The sequence below is a fragment of the Hippopotamus amphibius genome, chromosome 5 (genome assembly GCF_030028045.1).
Source record: "Hippopotamus amphibius kiboko isolate mHipAmp2 chromosome 5, mHipAmp2.hap2, whole genome shotgun sequence".
Lineage (NCBI taxonomy): Eukaryota > Metazoa > Chordata > Mammalia > Artiodactyla > Hippopotamidae > Hippopotamus > Hippopotamus amphibius.
The window spans coordinates 39,827,260-39,845,387 of record NC_080190.1 but is presented as its reverse complement, the minus strand read 5'-3'; the positions used below and the strand labels follow the sequence as shown (position 1 = coordinate 39,845,387).

At 36.9% G+C, this 18,128-nt stretch overlaps 1 protein-coding gene across 5 annotated transcripts in view; it reads right to left on the bottom strand.

The window, feature by feature from the left end:
* Positions 1–18,128, bottom strand: part of RNLS (renalase, FAD dependent amine oxidase) — a 294,773-nt gene that overhangs the window by 17,946 nt on the left and 258,699 nt on the right. For 3 of the 5 annotated variants that reach the window (XR_009053958.1, XM_057736663.1, XM_057736662.1), the window contains exon 6: positions 16,844–17,019. The exons of 1 other annotated variant lie outside the window; for it this stretch is intronic. Coding sequence is in view for 3 of the 4 variants with exons in the window: in XM_057736663.1 (XP_057592646.1) it covers positions 16,844–17,019 (176 nt within the window). In the remaining variant the exon portion in view is untranslated. Of the gene's footprint in view, positions 1–11,943; positions 11,973–16,843; positions 17,020–18,128 lie in introns of all 5 variants that reach the window. One more of the 5 variants, XM_057736664.1, reaches the window with a different exon arrangement.

Sequence of the window (18,128 nt, the reverse complement as noted above, 5' to 3'; positions counted from 1 at the left end):
TCCTTGGACTGTCAAAAATCTACCAATGAGGCTGTCAGAACAATCTCACTGGCTTGGCCTACAGAGTGGCTCTATTTTAGGGTGACAAGCTCCAGTTGACCCATTCAGCCCATTTGGTTACTTAAAACCAACCTTTCTGAAATATGGCACTAGGTGGTGTTCAAGTGAGCTAGGCAAGAATTAAGGTCTCATAAGCTTTAACCCTAGATGTGCAACGAACCTGAGAGACCTTAGACAACCTAAGAACAATTAGGTGCTTGTTGCAGCTTGTTATGGATGTAAATTACACTACATTTCACTGAATCTAAGGCACCATCAATATTTTATGTACCAATGAGAAATTTTAAAAAAATGGTGTCAGCATGACACAAAGCTTTATTTTATACTTACTAGAGAAGTTCTTTTAGAATTATCTACATGTAGATCTTTTGCAAACATAAAAAGGAAATAAAAGAGGAATAGGTTGGTTAGCTTTTCCAAAAACGTCTTCACATTCAGAGTTTGACTTCTGTGAATCACTCTTTCACTTGGGGTGTCGATGTCCACGCTTTTCCCCACCCAATCTGTCCTCTGTGCAGTCTTGAGTGCTGGCCATGCAGCCTTTCTTACAAGAGTGCTCCACTGAATTGTCTTTTCTGGGGTTTTCCTACAAGATGCTGACACCTGTTCTTCAAGTTCTGATTGTATACTTTCTCTTTGGTGGGAAAGAAAGGTTTTGGGCAGCAACCAAGGCTCATATTCTTTTTTGAAATGGTCCTTAAATTATTCGTTAATTTAAATATCAAGGGACTGTGGTGGTGGTCCCACTGTTAGATCACTAAAAATAACCAGGTTCACATGTGCGAAAACTACACCCTGACTGTCGCCTGGTGTTTACCCACTTGATGGCATCTTACAATTGATGAAATATGGCAAATATTAAATAGGGTAAGAGAAGAAAGACTTGTTATGCATTTACTTACTAGTTAGTCAGTGCACAATAAGTGCAAAAATACTGAATGGCAGGATCCTTTAAGCAGGCCTTTTTAGGCAAGCGGCATCTCAGTGCCAGGATTTCCAAGGTCTTCAGCACTGCTGGTTTAAACCCTCCATTTTCTCAATACACCCAAATGAGCAGCCTCAGGTGAAACTGACAGAGATAGACTGGTTATCACAGAATTGATTTGTTCATTTACAAAGGTAAATGTACTGATTCCAGAACCGAATCTGGTTGTCTTTCCAGACCATTCATCTTAGTAGGCAAATTTCCTCAACCGTATCATAGATTATAGGGATGACACATATGCGGCACCTCCGGACAGACATCACTAATCAATTGTGGCATTCTTCTTCACTGAGTCCAGAAGTGGCCTCAGCTTCCTTCTCACTTCATTGCTTCAGGCAGCCACTACCAGCCAATTGGAGTTGGCACTTGAGAGGAATCCTATATACCAATCCCGGATTAGAAGATTGCAGAGCAAACATGTAATTAGAAATAAGGGAATTAAATATTCTTTACTGTTTTTTCCCCTCCTTCCCCATTAGGCCAGGAGAGTCTGAGGCATTGTCTTTGTCCAAAGCAGAGATATTTCAATGCCAAGAATTAGAATGACATCAGGAGCTATTTCCTCTAATGATGCTGGAAGCTCAATTCCAATTCCCTCTAACAACCTTCTAGTAATCTCCTTCTAGACCACTGCCCTTCTGTGGGTCACATCGGGGCTTTGACTGCCGTGTGAAAATAAAATACAGATATTTTGGCTACAACCGTAGTTCTATAAAACTGTGTTACAAGTATCAGGGCTTGTAGGAAGATGGAGTTGGTGCAGGTAACTCAAAACCTAAAGAACTTTGAAAGCACTAATAAAAACAATAAAGTGAAGTGACTAGCAAGATTAACATTCTCCCAGCCTCTGAGTCTAGGGACATCTTTGCAGCCTAAACTCTGGGGCTTAAGCTTCCTCCTTTGAGATGTAGGTCCTAGGGGGAAGTTGCTTCTAAAAGAGGCCAATGTGACCAAAATTAAAAATATCCAGGATATAGCCTTCTTCATCAGTCCATCATTTTACCAAAGGGGAAATGTGGGTTTTTCATCAGCACTTACACTTCTGCTCAAGAGTGTAACATGGTGGAAAACCCAGCGGTTCTTAAGGCCACTGCAGCAGCCACTATGGCACTAAAGGAAGACAACTCGGGAGATTCTCAGTTTTTTTCTTAAGATTTTCATATTTGCTGAGGCTTTCTGTTTGCTTGTGAGAAAACATACGCCAGTCACTTGAAAACAAACGTATGAAACTGACACAATTCCCCTGTGATACTACTGATCTCCTATTTCTCAATTGCATTTGAAAGACGTCACATCAAAAAAAAAACCCTCTGGTATAAATACAGCTGATTCACTTTGGTGTACCTCAAAAGCTGGTACAAGAGTGTAAAGCAATTATTTTCCAATAAAGAGCTTAAAAAAACAAACAAACAAAAAACCTCTGGTGTTATAAAAGACTGTAGGTAATTTTATTGCTTTCTTATGTTGCCCTACATTCCCAAGGGTCACTTTATTTAAACTTAGGTATGCCTGAGTCTTGACAGCAGATGGAGATGTCTAAACCATCACTTGTGCTTTTGATAGAGACACTACATCTTTTTAATCGATTTTTAATCAATTCCAATGTCTGAGGGTGACTCTTTCCTTAAACTGTCCCTGGATTTCAAGGAAATCTTATTGTCTCCTATTTGCACGCTAACTTGATTGGGGTGAGCTTTGAGTAATAATATCTTTGTGTTGGCATTTCCCTTGCCCATTGTGTGTGTGAGGTACTAACCACACTGGCAATATGAAGAGCTCGGAGGGCTGAGATGGTATGGAGCTGATTCATACATTTCCTCACTTCCTCTACTCTGCTGCCAGTGTAAACCTGAATCCATGCCATGGTACATAAACAGCAGAAACTGAATATTTGGTTAACTTATTCTTTTATAGCCCCTATGCAAAGCTCAAAGGTAGTGGTTCCCAGAAGTCAATCTATGGCAAAAAGAGAAAAAAATAAGGAGAATTATGAACTTTTGCATAGAGCTAAATGTATTGTAATTATAAATTGTTATGAGGTGATATCTTTACTACATGTTGTTTGGGGGTTATTCTTTTCATTAAATTCTTGTAGCTATGTTTTGCTTTTTAACTTCTTACTTGCAGAATAAAAAGATAGCAATATTTAGAGGGATTTTTACTGGTCCATGAATTAAACACTCTTGGAACCACTGCTCTGAGGTGAGGTGCTTGATGTGGCTCAGAGCAGAGACTCTGTCAGCCTGAGGAATGTTTCCCATAAAAGGGGGATTGGGGAGCAGCAATGGTCAGCTCTGAAAAACCATCAGTAATCTCAAGTAACACTGGACAACCTTAGTTTGGACTTGGTGAGTGGATGAGTAGTTTTAGAAAATGGAATAAAACTTTATGTAGAATTTATTTCCCAGAAACTTGCACAACAGCCTTTTACACAAATATTAATCTAGATAGACCTAGAATCTGAGGTAAAACATTCTTTGTTTACTCGAAGCGAAATTTTCAGGTAGTAATCATAAAAGATGTGGAGAGAAATAGGAATTGGTGGGAAAAGACAATCAAATGTGGAATAAATACCTACCTTCAAATTGCAAATACCTAGAAGGTAAATGTGGTTTGTATTGATTCTCTATTTACATCTCCTCATTCTTACTGTATACCCAAGGCATCGGTTATAAGCATCTACATATGCCTGTTTACAAAACCAGGAAGAAATGTAAAGAAATGAACAAGAGACCATAACTTATGCTGATGTTGATGGAAATGTTTGTTTACTTATTTATAGATGGGGAACTAGTCCAAGTACTCTGAAAAAGATGAGACTTCAGTGTTGTGTCAATAGTGAAAAAATACTATTGACCCGTAAGTAAATTTCTGTGATGCAGGAAAGGGAGATCTGAGAAATGAAAGTTAAATACAGATTTTTTTTTAACAGTACAAAATGTTTTCTATTGGCCGAATTAAAAATGTAATGTGTCTATCCTTTTCTCTTATTTTTTTTAAAGTCCCTCTGGGGTTTGATGAAAAGGCAATAAAATGTTGATTCCTCTACACTTAACTCACCAAATTACAATTTAGTAAGAGATATTTGATGCCTTTTGAGTCCTCAGAAATAGAAAGCTAGGGGGACTGTGTTTTATTTATTTTTGTATTTCCAGCATCTCCATTTAAATCTCCATTGTACATGGTTGGTATCGAATAAATGTGCGCTCCAAGGAAGTATGCACACAGGCCAACAAAAAAATAATTCAAACTTTTGAAAGGTTTAAATTCTCAGTGTGGTCTTTAGATGCGGTGGAATTTTTTTCTCTATGAAAATAATCTCCCTTGGTTTCTCTGTCTCTGAATTTTTCATTTCGTTTCTGTGTCATCACGCATCCCCACTCTGACTCTGTTCTTAAGCAGCTTCATTGGCTGGGAAACAGCTATTCCGATGTCCCTAATCCTTGCGCTGACATTTATGTCATCACTCCTGGAAAGCCGAATTCTCTACCTCCTGCTCACTTTCTGTGGAATCCAGGCAAAGGCACTAGGAATATTTGAATCAGTCTGAATTTCAAATAGGTAGTAAAGACGGTTTCTTACCCAGATAATTCACCCTCATCTCGGAAAAGGCCATTGTATAAAGAATACCTTGAAAGGGGTATAAAACAGAACTAGGTGAGTGTGTATGTGTGAATGTCAATATGTGTGTATAATGGAATATACAGATGTTTGCCTTTATTTCAAAAGATGGAGACTATAGTGACACAGTCCACGCTATTTCCATAGTTTATAGCTAAACTGTAGTGAGCCTGCACAGACATAAAGTCTAAATAATCCTTTAAATAATGTTTTCCCTCAGAGATGGTAAATACATTCTTAAAAGCTATAGGTGTCACAGAGGAAAAAAAAAAAACCCACAAATTTTCTGGACAACCTAGCCAATTTTATGTCTAATTTTTTTTATCTTTCAAAAATTCTTTCTTAGAAGAGTCAGCTTTCCATGTGCAGATTTTTGTGGCACAGCCAGAAATCACAGACATATGGAATATATTTGTTATATTCTTAAGAAAAGTGTTGATAAGGATTATTTCTTAATCATCTACTGCATATTACTGAAGATAAGTGATATTCAGAACTGGGCTAATAATGATAAATTCAGGGTGCTTATGATACCATTTAGCCTATTTTTAGGTATATTTCCTTAAAATCCTGTACTTCTTTTGGCCACTGGTGTTTGAGGCTCTCAGTCCTATATTATATTATGTTACAGTACTTAATATTCATAAAGAGCTTTATCAACACATGGGGATTTCCTGCAGAGGCGGTACATTTTTAATTGTTTCTCGTGTGTTATGTGCATCATCTCATCTTGCCTCTGTTCTACTCATCTCTCCAGTGTTCTATTATATTTAATGGTGATTTCATAAACTCGCTTCTTTGTTATGCTTTAGGGAAAGGTTTGCTTGTATTGTGGGCTTCTGGCTACCAAGCTCTGTATCTGATACACAGAGAGCTGCTGTAAAATTACTATTGGTTGGAATACCCTAGGTGTGAAGAGAGTGATGTGGTTTGGTCAATTCTCAGCGGAGCTTTTCTCTTTACTGTTATTTGTCTATTCTATTTTAATAAACCATTGGGTGGATGCAGGCAGAATGTGCCACACATCAATTATATGATCCATATAGCAGCTTTAGCGGGCTCGAACTACAAAGGACATACTTTGCTGAAATTGTGTATTCAACTGCTGAAGTCTATATTGAATCCTTTTAGATCTATTCTGTCTTTTAAAGTCCTGAAAACACTGGCGCAGTCTATTTTTATGAGGACTTGTTCAGAATAAGCACACAATAAAGAATGAGACATTGTTTTCTCTAGTACGGTGGCAGTAGTAATGGACAAAACAACAGTCATGTTATATTTCCCTTTAGAGTTTTTCATTTAATAGAAAGTTGTTCTGTCCTTCATCAAGTTTTAGTATATTCATTCATTAACTCCTCAGACATCTGTTGTGTTCCTGGTAGTTGCCAAGCACTGTGTAAGGTGTGAGGGTACAAAAAACCAGTTCCTAGTTACAAGGTGATTTAACAGACTTGAATCTTTTTGTTTTCATCTAAATGTAAATGTTAAACTACAATCTTTCAAACGATCCGATTGCTTGGGCTGCTAGGATGCAGAGAACCAAAAATGCTTTTGATTTTGAGTGGAGAGAGAAACTTAAAATCATCTTTCCTGCTCAACTGAGCCTAACAACTACTTCTTTCGCATTTAAGTTAATAGCTGCTTAATTTCCCACTAATTTAATCCTTTTTCACCCCTCCTCCCATTCACTTTCCCTTCTTCTTGACAGCCCAGAAGCATGGCCATTATTTCTTTTCGGTTCTCATTCATGTTGAACAGACCGAATAGTTTTTTGTTTGGGTTCTGCAATTATGGCAAAAAGATTGCAGCCATTTTGATCTTTAGGTCTAGAAACAACCTTCTTTCTACTTTTAATACTGTGAAAATAAAAGGGTCAATGCTTGTGCACCGCAGACAACGGTGGAGGATAAAAAACAAGTGGTCTTTAAAGTCAGCTTAATTGAGGTATAATTTACATACAGTAAAATTCACCCCTTTTTTGTGAATATGCTATATTTATGCTATAAATTTTGACAATTCACAGTTGTGTAACTACCACTATACAACAATATAGAGAACATTCTCATCAGCCTCCCCCAAATTCCCTTGTGCCTCTTTGCAGTTAACCTCATTCACCCAATCCCAGACCCTGGGATGAGTGTTTTGTCCCTATAGTTTTGCCTATTCTGGAAAGTCATATAAATAGAACAATATATGTATGTAACCTATGAGTCTGGCTTCTTTCACTAAGATAATGCTTCTGAGATTCACTCATGCTATTGCAAATATTATCAGTTTATTCCATTTTCCTACAGTGTAGTTTTGCATTTATGGATGTGCAACAGTTTGACCATTTACCAGGTGATTAATATTTGAGATAGTTCTAGTTTTTGGCTATTATTAGTAAAACTGCTATAAACATTTGCATACAGTTTCGATGTGGATATATGACTCATTTTTCTTAGGAAAATTCCTAAGAGTGGCGTTGTTGGGTAATATGGTAAGTGTATACTTAACTTTGTAAGAAAGTGAGAAACATTTTTCCTAAGGGGCCATGCCATGCTGCTCTCCCACAGTGATATGTGAGAATTCCAGTTGCTCCACATGCCCACAAGCATTTGGTATCTTCAGAGTTTTTGATCTGAGCCATTCTAGTAGGTGTGTCATGGTATTTCATTGTCATTTTAGTTTGCATTTCTCCAAGGACCAATGATGTTCAGCATATTTTTGTGTGCTTGCTTGTCATCCACATCTCTTCTTCTTTTTGTGGGTGGTAAAATACATGTAACATGAAATTTATCACTAGTAGTAGCCACTGGCAAACATCATTTTTCTGTCTCTATGAATGTGCCTATTCTGAATATTTCACATAAATGGAATCACTCATGATGAGGCCTTTGTGTCTTGTTTCTTTCACTTAGCGTAATGTTTTCAAGGTTCATCCATTCTGTATCATGTACCGACTGCATTGTTTTTTAAGGCTGAATGGTATTCCATCTTATGGGTATACCACATTTTATGTATCCATTCATCAGTTGATGGACATTTGGATTATTTCTGCCTTTGGCTATTGTGAATCATGCTGTGATGAATATCTGTGTGTACAGTTTTATTTGAACAAATGTTTTCAATTCTTTTGAGTTTATATCTAGGATTGGAATAGCTTGATCATGTTGTAATTCTATGTTTATTTTATTGAGGAACTGCCAAAATGTTTTCCACAGTGGCTAAACCATTTTATATTCCCACCAGCAAGGTACAAGCATTCCAATTTCTCTACATCTTCACCAGCAATTATTTTTTGTTTCTTTAAAAAGAAATTATAGCCATCCTAGTTGATGTGAAATGGTATCTCATTTGGTTTTAGTTTGCACTTCCCTAATGACTAATGACATTGGGCATCTTTTCATGAGCTTGTTGACCATTTGCATCTTCTTTGGAGAAAGGTCTATTCAAGTCCTTTGCACAGTTTTAAACTGAACAGTTTGGCTTCTTGCTGTTGAGTTATGAGTTCTTTATATATTCTGAATAGTAGACCCATATCAGGTAAGTGATCCACAAATATTTTCTCCCATTCTATGGATTATTTTTTCACTTCCTTGCCAATCCTTCTGTGCACACAAGGTTTGAATTTTGATGAAGTCCAAATTACCTACTCTTTTTTTTCTTGTTGCTTATGCTTCTGATGTTATATTTAAGAAACCATTGCCAAATACAAGGTCATAAAGATTTAACTCCTATTTTTTCTTCTAGGAGTTTTATGATTTCAGTTTGCATATTTATGTTTTCAATTCATTTTAGGTGAATTTTTTTTCAAGATTTATTTTATTATTTATTTACTTATTTATTTTTGCTTGCATTGGGTCTTCACTGCTGCGCGCAGGCTTTCTCTAGTTGTGGCGAGCTGGGGCTACTCTTTGTTGCAGTGTGCAGGTTTCTCATTGCAGTGGCTTCTCTTGTTGTGGAGCATGAGCTCCAGTATGCAGGATTCAGTAGTTGCAGCATGTGGGCTCAGCAGTTGTGGCTCTAGGGCTCTAGAGCACAGGGTCAGTAGTCGTGGCACACAGGCTTAGTTGCTCTGCGGCATGTGGGATCTTCCTGGACCAGGGATGGAACTCCTGTCCCCTGCATTGGCAGGTGGATTCTTAACCACTGCGCCACCAGGGAAGCCCCATTTTAGATGAATTTTTGCATGTGGAGTGAAGTAAGGGTCCAACTTCACTCTTTTGTATATGGATATCCTGTTGTTCCAGCACTACATGTTGAAAAGACTATTCATTTCCCATTGAGTGTTTTTGGGAACTTCGTCAGAAATCAGCTCATCACAGGTATGGGTTTATTTCTAGGCTCTCGGTTCTATTCCATGATCTATGTATCTATTCTTATGTCATTACTACACTGTTTTTATTATGGTAGCTTTGCAGTAAGTTTGGAAATCAGAAAGTGTAAGTCTTCCAACTTTATTCTTTTTCAAGATTTGGCTATTTGGGGTCCCTTGCAACTCCATGTGAATTTCTGTATTAGCTTTCCCATTTCTGCAAAGGCCATTGACACTTTGATAGAGACTGTAATAAATCTGTAGGTCACTTTGGATAATATTGCTGTCTTAAAAATATTGAGTCTTGCAATGTATGAACATGGGTTATCTTTTCATTTATTTAAGTCTTCTTTAATTTCTTTCAGCAATGTTTTGTAGTTTTCATTGTAGAAGTCTTATACCTCCATGTTTAAATTCACACCTATTCTTTAGTGAAGTGCTCTTTCAAATCTGTTGCCAAGTTTTAAATAATTGGGCCATTTGTTTTCTTATTACTGATTTGTGAGTGTTCTTTATATATTCTGGATACCAGTCTTTTATCAGATATATGTTTTTGCAAACATTTTCTCCAAGTCTGTGGCTTGATTTTCATTTTCTTAAGTGTCTTTCAGAGGCATTTTAAAAATTTTCATCAAGCCCAACTTATCAATTTATTCTTTTATGGTTTGTGCTTTTTGCATACTAAGAAATGTTTGCCAAGCCAAAGACTGTAAAGATTTTCTCCTATGTTTTCATCTAGAAGTTTTATAGTGTAAGGTTTTATATTTAGGTCTATGATCCATTTTTAGTTAATTTTTGTATACAGTGTGAAACTTGGACTTTTGAATCTAAAGTGACATGTCCAGTTTCCACTTTGCTGCTCACTCGTTGTGTCATGTTAGGCAAAACAGTCAATTTGAACCTCAGTTTCCTCATTTAAACAAAGATACTTCCTGACCTGTCAGAACTGTTGTGAGGATCAAATGAAAATAAGTATAAAAGTACTTTCTAAAATCAGAGTATAAATGCTAATTATTATTATTTCTAACTGACAGCAGCCAACAGAATGATGGTATAAGAATATGTCATAATTGGAGGAAAGTCAGATCTCAATTACCAGTAGTAGAATGAGTGTTTAAAAGCCCTAGATTTTAAATAGACCCGGGTTTGAAGTCCATTTTTGAAACTTCCTAGTGGAAGAACCTCACACAAGGCACTGAGCTCTCAACTGCCCAACTTTGTGACCTATACAATGAGGAAGGAGTGTAAACCTTCACAGGGTGGAGATGAAGTGAGTTATATACAGAGCCTAGTGAGGTACACAGAATAGGGGATTAATAAATGGCATTTTTGAGGGGGGGGAAGAATGATTATGCATATACACTGCCTAATAAAATGATGATGTAGACTGTCATGGTTTATATGAATGCTATAGATGATGGCAAGATCAAGGTAAAAAGCAAGAATGTACCTTGCACACTCCTGCCTCTGGAAAAGTGTACACATTGTTAGAACATCATTCCAACATCATTCCCTTTGCCTCTCTGACTTCATCTTGTAGGATTTAGCTCAAGTGATATGTTCTTCTAGGAAGCTATTTACTACCACTTTCTCCTCAAATCTGCTCTGTGTTCACACAGTACATTGTGTAGAACAAACTGCAACATATCATGATTATCTGCTTATTGGTCAGCCTTGCTGATTATATGGGAAGGTCCTTGAATGAAGGGAGCTGTTTTTGAGTCTTTCGAATCCAGTATAATGTCTCGCACATAGTAGAAACTCAACAAATCTATGCTAAATGAAAAGATGAGTATATATTATTCATTTCTAATGTGGGTATAAATAGCGTTTGTCAACTGAACTTTTTAGTTCAGCTTGTTAGTTTTAGAGCATAAAACTGATGTCTACCCTAAACAGACCAAGTTAACTTTCCTTTATGGAATAGAGCCTATTTCTTTTAGATTGTCCACACTCATATAATAACATCCACCATCCAGTTTTCAGTAGTAATACTGGGTACAGATGAATATACATTGCATTTGTCCAGGAAAAATGACACAGACTCCCTTTTAAAGTTTTCTATAAAGTAATGCTTCAAAATAATTAGTTTTTTTGAAAAAGTGTGATGCTGACTACATGGCAGGGTAAGTTCCTGCCAAGAGTACTTGAAAAAAAATGATTTAATTAAACTTATATGTGTTAAAACATTTAATAGCTCATATAATATGGAATTTTATGAAAAGGGGAAATATCTGCCCATGTAAACTTCAATTAAACTGTGACTGATCATCCCTAATTCAATGATCAGAATTTCTCAGCTGATGATCTCATGCATATGTAGCTATATCATAATAAAGTGAAACAACTGGTTAGTTCTGTGCCAGTGAGGAAGAGGTGAGAGATTACTCAATGGAATACTTAGGACTGACACCTGTTAGATTTCCTGCTCTTGGTAGGCTGAGTCATACCACAGTTCACCGATCCCAAAGGGCCTGTTTTGGCTCTCCATAGGTTACCATAAACTTATGGCACATAGGCAAGAGTGCTCTTGAGGCTATAATTCCACGCCAGGAAATTTTGACTCATGACATAAATTGTGTTCAACTACCAGACACTGGAAAATGTGCAAGTTGTTTAGGAATGAATGGCAAGAAGGTGAAAAATCTATAAGCAGAAAAAAACTGACAAGAGTTCCTCATGTCCACAGGGATCCACCACTTTTATCTCATCTTGTTGTGATGTTAACAGTCCCTATGGTATGACTTAGTGTCACAGCCCCTGGCATTGAGTCAGTCCTTCTGTAACATCCTTGTCCAGAACTATTTGCATATATGAAACAGAGAGAGAGAAAAGACAGAGACTCTGAAAAGAGAAGAGAGTAAGAAGCAAGAAAAAGTGGGATAGCATGTGGGCATGAAGAGAGGTAATCAAGAAAAGAGAGCAAGGGATACACAGAGCTCATCTACAAAGAAATAACCATGGAATCACCCTTACCCACCTCATTTCTTCTTCCTCCTCTTGCTACCCCTATTTAATAAATATTAATTGAGAACTTGCTTTGTGCTAGTTTTGTAGTAAACATTTTCTACTGCATTCTCTCCTTTCATTCTGACCACAACCCTATGAGAGGTTCAGGTTGTACCATTTACAGATGGGACCCCGAGGCTTAGAGTTACAGTCTAGCTTGTTCAAAGGCACAGGAAGAGCTGAGGTTTGATCTGACGACTGTCTGACTCCTAAGTCCAAGATCATAATCACACCATGTTATTAAAAATCCAGGAATTACAAGACACAAATATGGGAGAAAAGTCTTAGTGGAAGAATGAACTAAAGAGCATGATTTTATCGTAGAAATAAATTGCAAAATAACACACCTAATGCACTTTAATGATAAACACAGTTGATTACTGTCATTCAAAGCATTTATCCTAGAAGGCCATGTGGTTAAATCTGTAGTGATGCACTGGTCTTTTGGGGGGAGCAGCTTTTAGAATCAGCACATTAAAACAGATAAATACAAATAGCTATATTTCTTTAGTTCTATAAAAACACTTAAGAAAATTGTCAAGACTGACCATCTATTTTATTAAAAAGATTTAAGTCCAAACAACTTTGGTTGCATCTAAAACATTGAATTCAAGCTCAGCTTTCAAAGACTTGATTCAACTGATTACATCCTGAAGAAAATGTGTCAGGCTCCAAAAGAGATGCCGGATCTTGTTGAAATAAGGGTGTGGCTTATTGGGGTGACTGACTATGCTGAAGGGGACTTGTCTAAGGGGGAAAAAAAGAGTCAAAAGAGAGGAATGTGAATGGGAGGCTGAAGAGAGGAAAGAAAAAAAAAAGAGATAAGCCCACATGGCTTATTTATCAGGGAAAATTCTGTGGGAAACTAGAATTAAGGGTACAAAAAGATTTCAGGGAGCTTCCAGAAGTGGGATATGTAAGGAATGAGAAGAAAAACTTCAAAAAGTACTGCTAAGGATGATGAATTTTGGAAATTCTTTAAAGTTCTACAAAAGATACTAGTAAAGATAAGAATTATTTTACATTCCTTTTGGTTGCTGAATTTTGTTTCTTTGACTACAACACAAGACTGGGCTATGAGGGGTTCTTGATTTATTTGGGTTATAGGAGTGTAACATTCACAGTGGGTGTTCTTAATGTTGGATCTATTGGAGGACTTTTAGGTTGCTTATAAATCTTCATAATTAGATGAAATCTTGTGTTTATGTGTACATGTATATTTTGAAAGGATGAGCATCTTCATATTTGTAGCTTTGATCAGATTCTTAAAGAGTTCATAATCCTTTCCCTTAAAGAATATAAAAGGAGTACCACTGAGGAGAGAGAAAGTAGAGTCTCAGCGCAAAAAAGCAAGTGAAGAAATGTAACTACAGAGGATAACTAATTTCTAACTTTACAGCAAAAGCTTAACAGGCTATTCCAAATTATTTTTTGCCAAAGATGCCAAAGTATTCATTGACCACCTGACTCTCCTTTTTCTCCTCCCCCTAAATTCCTCTCTTGATCTCCTTGGTATTTGAAATACATTCAGTGATTTTTTAAAAAATAAAGTAATCCATGAGTGTGCTAAGTGAGGGAAAAGGCACTGACATTTTCAGGAACTACATACCGAAAGATGGGGGAAAATTAGAGTTACACTTGCAAGCAAATCATACATTTACTGTAGTTTGAGAAAGGCATCATGATAGACTTTGAAATAAAGGAAGCACAGTGAATAATAGTGTTCTATAAAAATATAACAGTTTGATAATTAAGGTTATCAAACTGATTAAGTGTCCTCTGTCAAGGTACATGGAAAGGTGTTTTCAGTTATTATCCTTCTGCTGAGAGGATTAATATATCATACTTGTTATAGAAATCTTAATTCAATGCATCACAGCCTAGGCATCCAGTTATATTGACTGGATAAACATTTAAGTGATGGAAGGCAAGTAGCTGCAAAAGGGAGGAACTGAGAATCACGAAAAATCTGCCATTGCTTTGCTATGTTTGTTTGAACCACCTACTCAAGTGTTTTATCAAACCCCAAATGGGAGGCACAGAGCAGCTCCCAAGTCTTTCAAACACGCCTTCTTTCTTCATCTGCCTCTTTCCTTAAGAGCAGCACCCACAAAAAAGCAGTGTTATCTTATTCAAGACAAAAAATTCACTTTAGTGTCTTAGGAGAAGGCTTTCAGCAAAGATTAGTCTCTACGATTCCATGGGCAGAGTATTAGATGTGTCCTAGGCATCACACTTATGGAATAAATGAGCGACCAAATGAATAAATGAACAACGATCTTTCACCCCCCTTGCTGCCACTGTGGACATATGACATTAGAGGCAGCAGAAGGCATGGAGAGCAACATTAGGGAAACAAAAAACTGCCCCCTCACAAAATACTCCCTTTCCTCTTTATGTTTCTCACCGTTGTAGTGGGTTAAAACTAGCAACCTCATATGGCTACTTCTGGTGTTAAATGAGATTACATCTATGAATCGCCCAGCTCCAGGCCTGCTGCACTACACCCTATGGGTGTTCATCGCTGTGATCCCCTTTTCTTTCTTTTTTCCTTCCCTACCCTCCATAGTCACTGAGTGCCAGGATGCAGCATAGGGTTCACAAAAGAAGAGAAAAATAAAATGCGTGGAGACGGAGAGTCCAGCCTGAGAGGCCTAGGGTGGGGAACCTGCACCACCCACTGCTGCCTGGGGCAGGGACCCCCGTTCTGTAGTCTGCCTAGGATTTAATAAAATGAGGGTGTGAAGGGCTCTATCATTGTGTTGGTCAGAAAGAAAGAAGGGAAGGACGGGGGTGGAGTGGGAAGAACAGGAGAAGGTTTGGCTGAAGCAGGGCTGGAGAAGGAGGAAAGGAAATGAAGGGTGAGAGCCAGACTGAAGAAATAAAGGGCAGGATTCTCCTGCAACGGGAATCAGAAATGAGAGAAACTTCAAAATCAGTTGGCTGCTCTTTCTTTGTTGTCCCTCTTTCTACACCATCCTTCTCTTCAGTTGAAGCGCTGTATTACATCATATTCATACATAAACACTCGTGAATTCATTTAAGGTAGAGCTGGTGTCCCGGGATGGCAAGGGAAAAGGGTGCATTGACATTTAGGTTAAATTTCAAGGGTTAAGATGAACCTTTTAAAAACACTGGAGAAATGTTCTCTTGGGAATAATAACTGAAAACTAACTAGCTAAATGTTATTAAGTCTCTGGACCTGTCACTAATTAGCCCTTTTTCTAAGGTGATATGGGAGATCTCTCTCGCTCTCATTCTATCTCTCTATTGAACAATGTAGGTAAGACCTCTGCTCTAATGACAATGTTATGTTCTGTAGAATGATGCTCAAGGTACTATGAACAGTGGAAAATGCAAACCTCTAAATCTTATTATTCCCTTTCAGGTTTTGCAGCCAATGTAGATTTCATGACTACAGAGCTATAAATGTACTGGGATAATTTCAAGGGAAAACATCCAAATTGTAATAAAAATCATTGTTACAGTCTGGATGTACTTTGTGTTCAAAGATTTTTTTATTAAATTTTGTGATATTGCTCAACTCTGACTAGGTAATTTTGTGGGTAAGTAAAATCTATTTCTATTAACACATTTAATTTTAGGAAATAAGTAGATTTTAACCCATCTTTTCATTTTATTAATACATTATTTTGAGGAAGTCACAAGGAGAAACGCACAAGCTATTGTTTCTTTTAAAAGAATGTTTATAAATTGCAGAGTGACTTGCTGTGTAATATATCTACCTTCAAATTACATCAACAAGATTATTCCCTTTTCTTTTTTTTCAGGCCAGCCTAAGATTAAGTTAAATATCACTTAAAGACATTAGCTATTGAGAGTTTTAAAACTGTTTTAAAAGGAAAAAGTAAAGTCTTCTAAAGTGACCATGATGTGTTTAAGTAAATAGTTTCCTGGAAGGTTCACTGTATAATTTAACTTGAGAAGATATGGGTAAACACATAGACCTGCTGTAATACTTTAGGAAGTAATTTACCATTTCCTCTGATTTTGGAAAGTCCTTTAAAATATACAAAATCTGCTGTGATTTCGCACCACCACTTTTTCTAAAGGCTTCACAGCTTTGGTAACCAGCAGTGCTGACAAGTCAGATAATCAATGTGCTTAGAAATCTTAGGAAAAAATTGACAAGCCACTGCTTCTTTTCTCCTTCTGCCCTTTGCTCCATTGTCCCCAAATGACTTCACAACTGAGTTTCCAGTTCAAAAGACTTTTTCTATGAATACTCACAAACTTCTGTTGGAACATGCAGAGATTTTCAGAAAAGTCAACATTTACTTAGTGTAAAGAGCTTTTAAGTTTGAACTAGTAGAGTAATCAGCAGGTTTATCTAACCCTGAAAAACAGCTCAACTAGCTGATCTATGCAGGTATTCATCTTTCTCCCCCAAATAGCTCTACTGGCAGCAGTCAAAACCAAAGTGGGAACTTAATAAAAATGAAAATTGTGGTAGCAAAATACACTTACAAGGTTAATTTGACATATTGCAAAAATTTGGGAGGTTATAGTGGTTTCTATATAACCACAGTACTGATTTAGAAAAACCCCAGAGAAACAGCTGCATTTTGATATATAACCTGCCTTGCCTGCATAGGAAACCCCAGATTTTCAGGGTATGTAAGTCTTGAGATGTTAGAATTTGAACATAACATGGGGGAAAATTATACGCATCCCTTATTGAGAAATAACGGGATAATAAAACCTGTGTGTAAACTTCCATATTAGGCAAACTCATATTTGCTCCCAAGATCATATTAATTTCTTTTATTAGAGAGTGGCAAAGGATGAGAAGAAGTAAAGTCATGTCTGACTGAGAAGACTGTGCTCCTACCACTGGATTCTCTGATTACCTGTGAATGTCTCCATTTCTGGCATTTGGTAGCAACTGGCTGAGGCAAACCAGGCAAAATATTTTCCAGCTGCTGGAAGATTAACTCCTGCACATCTTCAATGCTGTGTTCCAAGTATGTAACTCCAAATGGGACAGTGGTGTGGATCACAAGGGAAGGCCCAATTTCTGATGACTCTAGTGTAAGAGGAACATAAAGATTCATCTTAAAGTGGGTAACACGGAAGTGTCTCTCAGCATTTCAATCTGGATTTAAGAACTGATCACAATAATTAGACAATAAATAAAGGGAAAACACATTCTAGTCTTTGAAGCATAAAATTAGGCTAGTTCTGAAGTTCAAAATCAGGCTTCACTGAAGAGGAGGGCAGATTCAAGATGTATTTTAGAGAACAAATTTTCAGGTTTTGTTAAAGAACCTGAAGGAGGGTAGAAGGCAATATGTATTGCCTTGGGTATAATTAAATTTATTGGTATGTTTATCTCTCTCACCATTAAATCAGAAGGCAGCAACCATGTCTTATATGTAGCCTATATTCGCTTTAAATTCTGAGAACAAAGTAGATGTGCACCCTCTTAATTTTATGTTAAATGGATAGCAAAATATCTTGTAGAAATTATATAAATGCCAGAATAAAATATCTTAAGGAAAAAAACCTTCTTTCTAAAAACAAGCTTGACCTTATAATCTTCTTCACCTTTGAAGCAGCATTCAAAATAACAGTCTGAAAAAAAAAAGTCTGTTTCCTTCATAACATGGAGCTACTTTCCATTTTTATTTGCCATTGAATTTTTTTTTTTTTTTGCTATATTTTCACAATGGCAAATAACGAGGGTCTGCTTCATATCTTTCACTCTTAGTAGAATATAGGAAATCAAATACAGTTTGACATTGAAAGCAAAGTGACTGAGGCATTAGAGAAGACAATCTTGGAAGGAATGTTAACCAGGATTTCCTATTATTTGTTTAAATCATGCAGAAAAGTTGAGAGAAAACAAAATAGATATGAAATGCATGAAATTATATTATGAAAGTTGGTGCTCCCCCTGATGAAAGAAGAAAATACTAAAATGTATAAGTTATTGACAGGGGTTGGGAAGACTGATACTGAAAATTCTTTAAATTGAGATTATAAAGTTCTTTTCGGGGTTGTTATAAAAGACAACAATCTCTTTGAGACAGGTTTGTACATTTTTACACAGAACAAGTAATTTTACACAGAACAAGCCACTTACTTGGCTGTGTGTCCACTCAACCTCTTTACTCTGTGTATATGCATGTGGAA